The sequence below is a fragment of the Dreissena polymorpha genome, chromosome 7 (genome assembly GCF_020536995.1).
Source record: "Dreissena polymorpha isolate Duluth1 chromosome 7, UMN_Dpol_1.0, whole genome shotgun sequence".
Taxonomy (NCBI): domain Eukaryota; kingdom Metazoa; phylum Mollusca; class Bivalvia; order Myida; family Dreissenidae; genus Dreissena; species Dreissena polymorpha.
The window spans coordinates 64,730,390-64,745,518 of record NC_068361.1 but is presented as its reverse complement, the minus strand read 5'-3'; the positions used below and the strand labels follow the sequence as shown (position 1 = coordinate 64,745,518).

The following is a 15,129-nucleotide window of genomic DNA, read 5'->3' as shown; positions in this document are numbered from 1 at the left end:
TGAGTTGACAACCACCACTTGAGTGTTATTAACAGAAAATACCTGAGTCTACATAGGTCACTTCGATTCCCGTTATTTCCGTGTCTGGGTCTATATCCAGACCCTCGGCCGTGTCCGGGATCAGCTGTTTACATTTACGTGTCTTCCAACACTTGGATATACACTGACATCCACAACTCATGGTCTCAGTTACTACTGACAAAACTCCATTGGGAAACTTGTATCTAATTCCAGAAACAATGGATATAAAAAGAGAAACCCCCCTCTATATTCAGAATGTTCAGCCATACGAGAATATATCCACATAATGAGTCTGCAGACACTACATTATTTTAAGGATATCTTTTGAAAATAACCACACCACTATAAAATATAACACTAAAACACAAGTTTTTACCGCCTAAAAGTCCAAAATTATATTTTGTATAGTCGGAAACACACACACTTCACAATATTGTCACGTTTACTTAAACTGCACATTTTTCTCCAAAACTTTTACCGGAACATTCTTAATTTCACCTTTTACAACACTATAAACACAAGATCGTCAAAAGTTAAGTCCAAAGGAAACAGCAAAATTCTAGGTAGCATCCTAAAAAAACTATTTCTTGCACAAATGTCAAGGAACATCTCATCCATTCATCTTGATCTAAGAATTTGTGTATTGCTTACAGAGGCAATAGAAGTCAATTAGTATTCCTTCACTTTTCCTATAATGACCCAGACTGACAATAATCATTGAAAACTCTTCCTTGTATTGGAAAACAGGTGAATGGCCTCTTCCAGACTTCCCTTAGGCAGAAAAAAACATACACAAAACACTCTTTTGTATTACATCGTCTGTAATGGCGTTAATTACGGTGAAGATTTAATCTCAATTAAAGAAAATCCAAAAAGTTTCCTGCAGCAAATATTCACATGAACAGTATTGTACTCCAAAGTAATGTAACTATTATTACTCAAGTGAATCCAAGTAAGACCCTTGCCTAATGTGTTATTGTGTTAAACCATGCCGTTTTCATCACTGTCTAGAATGACGTAATGTTTACAAGATATCAAATAATCGAAACCGAAGTTTTTTGAGGTAGCCTAACAAAGTGTGAACAAAAGCACCATGTCAATTCAATTTAAAAATAATGGACAATTTGTGTACATTTACAGATACTAATTTAAATAATATGAATTATTTAATTTGGGTAACATGCTTATCATGTTGTTATAAAAACAATCCGCCACAATAGTTGCATTTCATTATTCACATATAGTCTTCAACATTTATCATACAATAAAATAATAAAGAGCACAAAATCAAATCCTTAAGATTTCATCATTTAAAAATACTATTTCGTTGAATACCATAACATAAATATTCCTTTTTTTAAATTTTATCCAAAATTCTCAAACGTGGACAAACAGCTAGCTGTTCACTTTAATTGCACCAATTAAATTTCTCCTTATATATAATTATATTAGAAAAGCACCATTCACCACTTAAACTATCTTCCCGTTTCAAGCACTTGTACAATAAATTGATTTTCAGACATGTTCTGTCATATGTCACACTTAATAACAGAATCAAGTAAGAAGGTCTCCGTTCCCACATAATCAATGAGCCTAAGTTTGCATATTTAAATTTAATCACATATGAATTTTTGCCGCAAACATTTTACACCTCTTTTTCCATAAAGCATGATGGGTGTGGATGCAATAAACCTTATGCATGATGCACATTTTAAAGATAATCACACTCGAATGTTTTGTGTGTATACAAACATTTTAATATTGGGGTATTCAATCATGAATAACTGCTTTCCAAATAGTGCGTTTCTGTTTAATGGTACATAACGATAATGGTCATTACAACAATAACGATAGATGTGTAAAAACAGTATTATAATACTTAACAGTCTACATTTTATTGCTGTTATATCATGTATATGAATCATGTACATTTCAGTGTTTAATGTTATAGATCTACAATAAACATTAATTAATATCAAAAGTATACTCTTAATTTGTTCTATTTAAAGTGATATTATGGGCATCTAACAGTATTTTCTATCTTTATAGGTGTCTATCGCAAACGTTGTTTATTGTTGGTGTTTTCACTTCATATACGCTTTAATATTTGTTAATGCAGCATCAACATACTAAAACAATATCCCAGATAGAGAAAAAATAATCCATTTGAATATCAACTGTTCTTTCGTTTTGACAACTGACGACAGAAATGATCCAATGTACGATTAGAGGCTTAATGTAGTTTTCATGCAGATTCGTTCATTTTAACTACCGGTAACTCTTTTGACCTGTTAATTCTTTTCAGCTCAATTCAACAGTGAACAAGGGACAAAATTGTCACAAAACCAGGTTTTCATTGTGAAAAAAAATCTGATAAAGGGAGACAACTCAAACTGAACTTTTGAAATGAACAAACAAAATTAACCCCCTTTGTAAGTTTGTTTTAAAATAAATCTATTTTTAGTCGTGGCGACCTTGACATTGGAGATATTGACGTGATTCTTTCGTGCGACACACCGTCCCATGATGGTGAACAAATGTGCCAAATGATTTTAAAATCTCATAATGAATGACATAGTTATAGCCCAGACAAGCTCATTTATGGCTATTTTTTACCTTTGAACTCAAAGTGTGACCTTGACCTTGGAGATATTGACATAATTTTTTCACGCGACACACCGTCTAATGATGGTTAACAAATGTGCCAAATGATTTTAAAATCTCACAATGAACAACAAAGTTATGTCCCGGACAAGCTTGTTCCGCCCGCCCGCCAGCCCGCCAGCCAGCCAGCCAGCCAGCCCGCCCGCATTCGCCAATCTATAACCAGTTTTTTCCTTCAGAAAACCTGGTTAAAAATGCCCATAATATCACTTTTAGAGAAATTCTGAACTTCAAAACAACTACATTAATATTTATAAACAAGAGGCCCATGAGGGCCTGAATTACTCTACTGGCTGGAATCTATAGGGCTCAAGCCCTTGATAGTATGAACAATCTGAGTAAGTTTTAAATAAACAGACCCCAAATGAAAAATTTATCGCATAAACAAGAAGAAACGTAAAATTCAAACTTCAAATGGCTTCTTTTCAACAATAAGTTGGACAAATTTTCTTCACTCTCAATAGGGTTCTGGCCCTTGATGATGTAAAACATCCGTTGAAGTTTCAAAAGGATAGACCTTTATATGTAAACAAACAAGAAATGTGTTTGTCGGAAACACTATGTGCCCTTCTGCGCCGCTTTGATTTTTTTTTTGACCTTTGACCTTGAAGGATAACCTTGACCTTTCACCACTCAAAATGTGCAGCTCCATGAGATAAACATGCATGCCAAATATGAAGTTGCTATCTTCAATATTGCAAAAGTTATGGCAAAATGTTAAAGATTTTCATTTTTTTCTCAAATTCAAGGGGAGATATTTCTGGACTTATAACTCCGATATTGCTCATTTTCAATAGGGTTTGACTTATCATTCAGATAAAGACAGTGTGCAAGTTGGGAAATGATTGGATGAAAACTGTGGACTTAATTGCGTAAACAAGCCTTATTTCACAATTTTCTCAAATTCAAGGGGAGATAATTCTGGACTTTTTACTCTTATGTAACCCATTTTTAATAGGGTTCGATTCCTCATTAATATAAAGACACTGAACAAGTTTGAAAAGAAACCGATGAAAACTGTGTACTTTATTGCGTAAACAAGCCTTATTTCACAAAGTACTCAAATTCAAGGGGAGATAATTCTGGACTTTTTACTCTGATGTAACCCATTTTCAATAGGGTTCGAGTCCTCATTAATATAAAGACACTGAACAAGTTTGAAAAGAATCGGATGAAAACTGTAGACTTTATCGCGTAAACAAGAAAAAGTCTAACGCACGCACGGACGACAGAAACCACGCCATGACATAAGCTCTTCAGGCCTTTGGCCAATAGAGCTAAAAATCACTCAAACCCTGTTAATGAGATCGAGTTCAATTTTTTTTCATAGATTAACCTACAAAAAATGTGTTTTTTGTTTGGGAAACTAACCAATTACACAAGCTTAAAAAAAAACATTTTTCTGATGTTGTTAACATAAACATCAAGATTTTTTTTCTCAGAGCAATACACCTATCAGTCAGATAATTACAACACTTTTTTGTGTTCAGTTTCACAGTTTGATTAGATCTGATCTTGGCTAACAATCTTAACAGGTCTTGCAACCACCTTCCAACATTTCTTTCCTTCCTTGGTGAATCAGAAGTTCAAAGTGAAACCATACAATCTTTGTTCAACTGTAATAGCTTAAAATGCACAGGAAATTCATTTAAGTGCCGCCCCGGCGAAATGTTGTTCATGATTTCATGAACACTTCAAGCCAATCAAGAACTGTTCATGAACGGTTCTGAAAAAGTTCCTGAGCTTGGTTCATGAACTTTTGGACATGAACTGTTCTTAAGACATGTTCATGAACTGTTTATGAATTATTGTTGAACATTTCAAAGTTCATGAACAGTTCTTCATCTAACCATAAATACTTAGTGATGAACATTTCATGCACAAGTATTTCTAATGACTTTTCTGAGACAGACTTTAAGGATCCATCATGAATAATTCATGAATTCGTTTGTGCTAGATGTTTCATACATATTTTTGAAAGTAATATTGAAATGTCTAGCATACAAATCTTGTAGATTTGTGAAACCTGTGAAGTTAGTATGAATATGCATAGTACTTTCACCTCTGTAAGTTAGAGTTCTTGACCTGTTCTAGAGAATTTTAAGAACATTTGTACAAGAACTGTTCAAGAACTGCCTTCAGGAACACTTCAATTACTTTTTAAGGACCTTTCCTGTTCTTGAATTATTCTTAAACTATTCTTGAACACTTTAAGAACTTTTTTGAACAACATGTTTCCTTCTGATGTTCTTAAACAGGTCTACACAATGTTTTTGAACGTATGATGGACTTTTAAGAATCCAATATGTTCTTAAAAGGATCTGTCATTGTTCTTGGAAGACTTAAAAGACAAGTTTAAGAACGTTTTAAGGACAACTTATTTCAAGAACAGTTTAAGATGATATCAAGAACTCAATGTACATTGCATTGCTGTTTTTACAAAGAAAGAATATTGTGTGCACAGGAAGTTGAAATGGAAGGCACATGGTTTATGTTATATTTGAAAATGTAAGTCTTTAATAAATTACCGGCTGAACTGATCAGCCATTGGTTCCATTTGAAGTTCTTTGGCACTGTAAGTGTAACCATTTCAGGGAAACCATTGATTAGTAAATGATTCTTGAACTGAAAATGAGACTATTCATAATCTTTTCAATACATGAATTATTCATGAACATATAGTGCAAAGTTGTATTATGAAATTTAAAGAGTATAATCAAACCACTTGTATCTCAGTTATTAGTGTTATATTTAAATTATTGTTATATGTTGCTATCAATATGTTAAGTGCTAATACAAGACTTGTTTCTTCTTACCCTGACCTGTTTGTTGAGCTTTAGTAACAATGTAACTTATGATAACCTTTGCATAAATTGACAAATTCTTGTTCATGAATAGTTCATGAACACTTCATGCCACCTCAGTTCATGAACTCTTGAAGAACTATGGTTCATGAACTATTCACTTACAGTTCGTGAACAGAAAATGAGCCATTGAAAAATAGAAGGAAAATGTTCATGAACTGTTCGTGAACAGCAAAACCCTGAAGAATTTTTCAAGAATTGTGTTGTTCATGAACTGTTCAAGAACACTTCATGCCATTGATGTTCATGAATAGTTCATGAACATTTCATGCCATAATGGTTCAAGAATAGTTCATGAACACTTCATGCCACACGGGTTCAAGAATAGTTCATGAACACTTCATGCCATAAGGGTTCAAGAATAGTTCATGAACACTTCATGCTATTAGGTTTCAAGAATATTTCATGAACACTTCATGCCATTAGTGTTCATGAACAGTTCATGAACTAAAATTTCAAGAACTTTTCACAGACATGGCTCATTTTCTGTTCACGAACTATTCGTGAACAGTTCATGAACTCAGTTCACGAACAGTTCATGAACTGTTCACAAATTATTCGTGAACTGCAGAACAACATTTCGCAGGGGTAACACTTCATTGAACAACAAATCTTAAAATAATGCACAAGAAATCAATTTAGGATAGTTGTTTTCAAGCAAAATTCATTACATGCTTTCAGTTAAATTGGTCAATTAAAGAGAAGCCACACAAAGCAAGATTACAATGTTATAATTCACATAAAGATTATTAACCCTTTGCATGCTGGGAAATTTGTCGTCTGCTAAATTGTCGTCTGCTGAAGTTCTAAAATTAGCATTTTCTTCAAAAAATTTTCAGAGAATACTATCAGAATAGCAAACAGTTTGGATCCTGATGAGACGCCACGTTCTGTGGCGTCTCATCTGGATCCAAACTGTTTGCAAAGGCCTTTAAAATTCGGTTCCCGCACTGAAAGGGTTAATGACCAAATCATTCTGCAAATAGATTTCTTCATACAGTTTGATGCCACAATGTTTTTTTACAAACTACCTGTATCTTAAATGTTGCTTAAAAAAATTCAAGCAAAATAATGCATAATATATTAAATTAGGGCCTGAAAAACATGGTAATTGTCTGATCCATATAAATCCACCAGTCACAATAACAAACATATTTCCAACTGAACCAACCAGTAGCAGTTGCAGGGATTTCTCAGAATTACATCCTTGCATAATTATTGCATCGCCGTTTTTGCATGTTTTTCCACTAAATTTCTCACCCAGAGAAAATTGTCAGGTATATAAAAGTATTAAAAGCATCCATTAACAGGATATGTCTCACCTCTGCTTTAAATAACTTGTGACTGACAAAATCATGGCACATTAAATATGCTTTGAACACGAGCAGTGTTGTATTTTATGATAAATGAGCAGCAAATTTAACATGTGACCTTGAAGCATGGAAAACGCTAGCACTAATTTCAAGCAGTCATCATAGTCTTAGCTTTGCTTCAACCATATGAACAATTGTAAATAACTTATTTATTCCTGTGAGAATTGCAATCACATTTTGTATGAAAAATTCTTAACTAGAAGGCTGTTGACAAAATGTCAAGCTCATTGTCAAGAAAGTCTGTAATTATTTAACATTAGCTACACAATGCCCATATTTGATATTTGACCTCTAAGTGTGACCTTGACTTTTGTGCAAGGGACACAAAACTGGTGCTTTCTGCATTCCGTGAAACTTTTTGGTAACTGAGGTGATTCAAGATGCATGAAATATTATGAAGTTGCAGTCAAAACTCACAAAATAACTTATTTTTTTTACTTTAACCTCTAAGATTGACCTTGGAGCATTACGGACACATTTTCTACACACCATTCACTGTTTCAACAGTGTTAAAATATTTGTAGGTTATTTATAAATTGCATGATGAAGTTTCATTTTGGACTTGACCTTTTACTATAGATGTGACCTTGACCTTTCAGCAATGGAATGGGTCACACGCCACATTCCTTCTCTGAATGGTACAATGTTGAGGTAAATCATTTGAAATCGCATGACAGATGACAAAGTCATGTTTTGGTCAAGCTGTATCATGGCCATATACCAGGGAGTTGGGTTTGTAACACACGACTACAGTTTTTCCACATGGTGAACATTTGCAGTAAGCAATTTTCAAATTGTATAATGGACTGCATTGGACTTAAAGAACATGCATTACAAGCCTTTTTCACAGAAGTTTTATTTCAAAATATGCAAACATTTTATGACTAAGAACAGTGTACCCTTATGTTTTCCATTTTCCATTATTAAACTTATTAAAACAAATCAACTTATAAAGCTCAGAATAATGTAATAATCCCTACAAGATAAAACAGCAGCAGATGACAATAATTGAATGTCCTACATATCGATTTTACCCTTTACCACCGAGAAACATATTATGACACATTTGTAGTCCCTTAGAACTTAAATATAATTCAACACCTTTCTTACTAAATTCAAGTTGTAAAGGCTTCATTTCCAACCCGTATAGATACTGTCGAGCAGCAAACAGCATAAAACTCGCAGTCTGTTCAGATTTTATGCTGTTTGATGCTCATTAGTATCTTAAGGTTGGGAATGAAGCCTCAAAAACTTTAATCTTATGTTAGAACAATCCTTAATTAAATATGACTGTTTGAGCAACTACAAATGTGTCAAAATACCTATGTAAGTGGTAAAGGGTTAGTTTTGCCAAGAATATGGAATATTTCTTTCCTCATCAATTTTTTGTGATTTTGAGTTTGGATTGTCTGGGGTAGCCTGTCAGGGCAGTTATGGGTACTTGATCAGATGTTACCTTTAACCCTATGTCCATGTGATGTTGATTGATGACGTCCAGAAAATGTGCTGGTAATGTTCTGTTTGTTTGTATATAACATGCTGATGAACTACCTTGAAAAGCTTACCGGTTTTTCTCATTAGTTTTTGACAGATTATACAGAGAACATCATTATGTGATACTAATATTGTCAGATTTTGCTGTGGATTATCATTTTTCTATTCATTTTAACCCTTATAAATGCACTTTGATAAACTTGTAGTCCCATAGAAAATCTAATTTAATTAAATATTGATTTTTATAAATATGTGTTATGTTTGCACATAGTTATTTTCACTTTGCTTCTCTGTGAAATTAAGGGTTAAACGTCTGAGTATGGTGTATTTCCTATGCTTTCAAAAGCCCCCCTGCTGTCTTGTTAATCCAAGAAACCACAAATTTGTCCAATGTGGACAATAATTGGGAGAAAGCATGCTTTTTTCTAAGAGAAGAACTAATAAATTATATTGTCCTGGTCATTTTCTTATTCCTAGCTATATTTCTATGAATCCTTAATCTGCTGAACATTTGTCTCCCTTTATTTTAAGAAATAACAAGAAATATCTTTAAAAAAAGATATACGGCGTTGATTGTGGTAGGAGTGGGTGAAGGTAAAGAGTTCAATGAATGAGATCAAAGATAGCGAATGTCTTTTTCTGTGCAGTTCTTAGCTGCATCATACGCAGTACGGGAGGTTACGCGGAGTTTACGCTGCTAATTTGTTATTTTACATTATTACATATTGCTGCAGGTCATAAACCTATAAATACAAAATAAAACCAAAAGAAGAATGGAAGTGAAATTAAAACATATGAGTCAACCGGCCAAACGCAAAGTATCCGTACATATTTTAAATATTTATGCGGGCGTTCTTCGAACAAACCTGTTTTAGTGGTTTGTCGGGCATATCTTTTTTATTCGAGCTCATGCTTAATACATTAGTCAATATGGTGGAATAGTTCTTGTTAAATTAATCAAAAATAATATTTATCATGGTATTGTTGAAAACACATTAAGAATCTATTACTGACGTACCATAATTATATCGCTGAATATCTTCATTTAACATATTTCTGGTCTAAAGAAAATTCCAGTTAACATAGTTCACGCGATAGCATCTATATAATATAACGATTATTGTACTGGCTGCGAACTGACCCTGATACCTTGCAGGTTGGAATGCAATGCATTAAAGGGAGGCCACTCTTCCACTGCTGGAACGACAGCTTGTTTAAATCTTTATAATTACATGTTATATGTTCAATTTCAAAAACAATTTAAAATGGTTTGGCCAAAACGAATATCAGAATAGGGAAAAATGATACTTTCATGAACTTAAATATACTAGTACACAGACAGGAATATGGAAGTAATTACTAAATATGAGAACATAGCCTTTAAGTACAAACGCTCTGGCGCTGGCAATCCTCTGAAAATAAAAGGTGCATGCACAAACTGTATTGATGTCGAGAGTTGAGTGTAAAACTGTTCTATCTATCAAGTCTTTTCATTAGAGATCAAACTATTTCATGTTGAACACGCAGTAAAACAGCATTTCAAAGACACGTTCATGTTTCCAATGTTCTGGTAGTATGTTCAAATCAGCCAATTGAATAAATGAAGTGTATTTATTCGTATCTAGCCGTGGGAAATTTTATTTGAATTTTATTGGACACTTACAAAGGTCAGGTAAGGTGAAAAGCTGGCTTATACAGCTATGCCGAAAAAAATAAAATACGTTTACACAAGAAATATAATGAGATTCCACAAGAACAAACCCTTCTGTAAATTTTCAAAGTCTGCCTTTAAAACATTACCATTTACTATGTGTTCATAGAAGAAATAATATAATAATAATACAATGAAATGCTAAAACTGAAGACTGCATGACTTCATAAGAGATACTAAATTTTATCAACATGCACTGTTTAAAAAATCCAGAGAAAAATCAGTTTACGGAAATAAACAAAGGACTGTTTAAAAAATCCAGAGAAAAATCAGTTAACGGAAATAAACAATCAGCAACTTCAGGGCAACAATTGAGAAATAGACTGATAATAATTAGAAGAATTTCAGACATTGACACAGCTCGTTGGTTGCTAAGGAACACAATAATGACCAAATCTGTTCTCAAGGAGATTCCACAGAATCAGTTACTGATGTAACAATAAAAAATACTTTATTCCTGTAGCTAACTATTTAGAACTGATTGCTAAGTCAACAACTTTTTCTTTTCTTTTTTAAATCTGAACCCATACTGAATTTTCTTGAATCAAGAAATTTCTTTCAAGATGAACTTTGGATCGTAAAAAAGTTCCAAACCAAGTGGATATTAAGAATTCATCCTCAATAATATAGCACACTGTAGCACATAGCGTCCAAAATAAGCAAAACACAGAAACACAACAACATGTACACTTCCACTTTCAATATCCAATATCTATTAAGCACAAACATTTTGGAAATACTGATCCGAAAGACTCGAGGCTTAAAGACCATACTGGTAAATTGCTACATCGGTACAAAAGCTGCTGTCGTTTTTTTCCCAGTAGCAGTCCATCCTTTTTGGAGTGACTCATTACGATTTGCCGTCATTTTGGCAATATAACGCAGACGACACTATTATGCTGAGACAGACAGAGAGTTTAGCAGACAAGATTATTGATTGGGCGTTTGATGATAGAGTAAAAATGAACAAAGGCCTTGACAATAATATTGTATGACTTGTGGGTTTTACAGTCAGTTTGCTTTTTAGTCCATTGTCAAATGATTCTTATGATACTCAACACATTTTGCAAAAATTACATGTTGCAAAACAGCAAAGTGAAATAAAACCATGTTATCAAGTTTCTAACCACGTTTCATGAAGATTGGGCGATAAATGTTGCCTCTAAAGTATTCACAAGCATATTCTATAATTTTGCAAGCTGACCAAGTTTTCTTTTAACTTTTCAGACCTGGTTTCAAACTTGGCCAAGATAACATTGGAAAAAAGTGCTGACCAAGTTTCATGAAGAATGGCTAATAAATGCAGCCTCTATAGTGTTCAAAACACTGATGATGACAAAGCATTGCGCATGATGAAAGACAGACAATAGGCATGTGGTACTTTTTTTTACAAATGGCAATAACTCCCTCAATAATGTCTACTTATCATTGACATTTCTGCTATTTTCCTGATAAGCTCCAAACAAAATCGAAGTACAACAATTAACAAAGGGAAGTAATTCTAAAACAGAGAAGCAAGGGCTTTGTATACTGTGCTCTGCACACCCCCTAAATGAATTTTCAAGTTAACCCTTTCAGCGCTGGAACCAAATTTTAAAGGCCTTTGCAAACAGTTTGGATTTAGATGAGATGCCACAAAACGTGGCATCTCATCAGGATCCAAACTGTTTGCTATTCTGATAGTATTCATTGCAAAAAAAATCGAAGAAAATGCTAATTTTAGAAATTCAGCAGACAACATTTTAGCAGACGACAAATTTCCCAGCATGCAAAGGGTTAACCCTTTCCACTCAGAAATTCAGAAGCAAAGTGACTATGTGCAAACAGCATAAAACCAGATAAGCCTGCAGTAACTCATAGTCTGTTCAGGTTTTATGCCGTCTGCTGTTCATCAGTAATTAAGGGTTGAAAATGAAGCCTTTAAAACATGAATCTAGTAAGGAGACCTTTAATTAAATTTAACTTTCTAAGGGACTACAAACACATCAAAATAGGTATCTAAGGGGCAAAGCGTTAAGGAGTCTGATAGTTTTCTAGATATATTCCAGACAAGAAGCTGATGTATGGATATTGTCGATGACAGACTGACACACTACTTGAAACCAGTGTATCCCTATTACATCTTTGTTGTAAACAGAAGTTAACCCTTCCCCATTCAAGTTGCAAAAACATGTTCAAAACATTGTCATTTTGATGGCATTTGTTCATCGTCATTACATTTTTATATCATAGCCTTTGTTGACCATGATCGAACATGTTTTGGTCATCATGTGGCATTTTTATGAACATGATCGACCATGTTTCAAACATGGTTATATAATGCTCAAATCAGAGCCACAGGGCTATAGATAATTTTTGGGGTACCGGGTAATTGGGTTTTCACCCCCTGTTTTGACAACAATAGGGTTTTTGTAAATGCAATAGTTTTAGCAAAACATTTTACCCCCTACTTTTGAGCTTAATTGGGTTTTTCACCCCAGTTTTTTAACTCAATTGGGTAATTTAGGGAATGACATATATGATATAATAAAAATCTACTAAGATTACTATATTATCATGTGCATGTGAAAAATAAATCAACATTTGTAGCAACATTAGTTAGTTTTAATTGACTTTTCATGTTTGTGCATAATGTACGTTTCATAACTCCACTTTCCATATCCATCATCAGCCACGGGTGTTTGTTTCGCCACTCTATTAAAGTTTTTTCACTTACACTCCCCAATATGTGTTTTTTGGGTTTAACAACCTCGTTCAAAATCTCCGATAATAACGGGCGAACTAAATTCTCGGGAGAAATGACGACATCTTGCAACAGATCGTTCAGCAAAGCAGCACAGAAGCTTTCGGTTTCCCAAATATTCTGGCGTAAATACCTGTCTTAAGTGTTTGTGTGAGGATTCTCTTTCTACGGCCACGAGTGGCCATTTTGATATTTTAAGAAAATGAAAGTAGAAATCGGGTGGGTCTACGAATAATTACAGTAATTTACCCCAAAGATTGATAACCGCTGGAAAGACTGCCTTCTTTTTTTCATAGGACGGCATATAAACTATTCGGTACATTTTGTACGGGAAATAACCAGTCTAAAAAAATACGCCCGATGTTTGTAAGAATTGCGTTTCGTGACGCAAGGTTTTTTACGGGAATTACGTTATTAAATTTACATTTGCGTTTTTGTACGCTTGATTTTGAATTAAATTACGCTTTTGGTTATTTTAATTGCGCAATAACGCACATACGCTTGTTATCTATAGCCCTGGAGCCAGACATGTTAAACAAGAGCTGTCAGAGGACAGCGCGCTCGACTATTCTAGTGCTTGACAGTATAACGTAAGCCATGATGGGGAAATTGTTCATATTCAATAATTTATTAGACGATCTTTCAAAAATAAAAAAAGGAAAAAAACTATTATTATTTTTTTGGGGGGGTGGGTAGAGGGGTTGAGGGGGGGGTATAATGTGGGGTGTGGTCATTTATAAGACGATCTTTCATAAATAAAAAAAGGGAAAAAAAAAAATTTTGGGGGGGGGAAAGGTAGGGGGGAGGGGGGTTGAGAGGAGGGTATAATGAGTGGTGTGGTCATTTATAAGATGATCTTTCACAAATAAAAAAAGGGAAAAAAAAATTATTTTTTTTTGGGGGGGGGGGGAGGGCAGGGATTCTGGGTTGGGGCGTGGGGTATTGTTTGGGTGGAATCCATTGTGGTATTCAGGTAAGTGTTGTTTTGTCAAAGTATTAATAAAATCTGATCATAAATTAAGAAGTAATGGCAATTTAAGCAAAATGTTCAATTATCTTAGTATAAAAGGGGCCATAATTCTGTCAAAATGCTTGATACAGTTGTCTGCTCTTGTTTATAAGTTGGGGTCATGTTGGTAAACAAGTATGCAAAATATGAAAGCAATATGTCAAAGGACATAGGAAATATTTGGGGTAGTACGCAAACTTTAACATAGATTTATCAATAATATGCATATTCTAAGTATAAAAGGGGCAATAATTTTGTCAAAATGCTTGATACAGTTGTCTGCTCTTGTTTATATGTTGGGGTCATGATGGTAAACAAGTATGCAAAATATGAAAGCAATATGTCAAGGGACATTGAAAATATTTGGGGTAGTACGCAAACTTTAACATTTGCACCGTACGCCAACGGGAATGGATATGGAAACGGCAACGCCGACGCCGGGGTGAGTAGGATAGCTCCACTATATATATTTCATATATAATAGTCGAGCTAAAAATGTGGTCAAAACATTGTCATTTCGATGACAGTTGTTAATTGTCATATCATTGCAATATCATAGCCTTTGTTGACCATGATCAAACATGTTCTGGTCATGATGTCATTTTTTAGAAACGTGATCAACCAAATTGTTTCAAGCATGGTTATATCATGGTCAAATGAGAGTCAGAACATGTTTTCTGGACATGTTTCAAACACGAATGACCATGTTTGGCACATGGTTTAACTGCGAACTTTTCCGCAGGGGAATGAGCTTATGTACTCACCTATTTGTAAATGTCGGTTCCCTGTGTAAAGTTTGTGCATTGAAGCTGGTATCTCTGTAACTAATTGAAACTTCACACACTTATTCCCTGTGCTCATTGAAGCTCATGGGCACAGTTACCACAACTCTGTATTTCTTTTTTCCAGAGTTGTGCCTCATTTTCAAGGATTTGCTGTGACCTGTGATCTTAAACGTGTGGCAGTTTTTAAAATTGTATTTTCCACTCAAATAGTCATACATTGCTACATTACCTTAGTGTGTTTATTACAGTGTGTTTTTGACTGTGCGAAGTTTTGAGCGTCTGTTGTCTTAAATAACATATTTGTGACAAAGCTTAGAATAGATCAGCATGGTTTTCAGCTCTTGTTTTATATGTTATGATATTGGACAAAACTAGAATAACAATTATATATTAAAAACTGTTCTTCAATACAATATGTTAAAATACTGTTCAATTTTTCTTCTACCCTGACCTGTCTGTTGAGTG

At 34.1% G+C, this 15,129-nt stretch overlaps 1 protein-coding gene across 10 annotated transcripts in view; it reads right to left on the bottom strand.

Annotated features, from left to right (window-relative positions):
- LOC127839296 (disabled homolog 2-interacting protein-like) overlaps positions 1 to 15,129 on the bottom strand; it is a 210,017-nt gene that overhangs the window by 97,102 nt on the left and 97,786 nt on the right. The window contains exon 1 of one of the 10 annotated variants that reach the window (XM_052367579.1): positions 43 to 196. The exons of the other annotated variants lie outside the window; for them this stretch is intronic. Within the exon in view, the coding sequence (XP_052223539.1) occupies positions 43 to 181 (139 nt within the window). The 5' untranslated portion in view covers positions 182 to 196. Of the gene's footprint in view, positions 1 to 42; positions 197 to 15,129 lie in introns of those variants that run through there. 10 annotated transcript variants of the gene reach the window in all.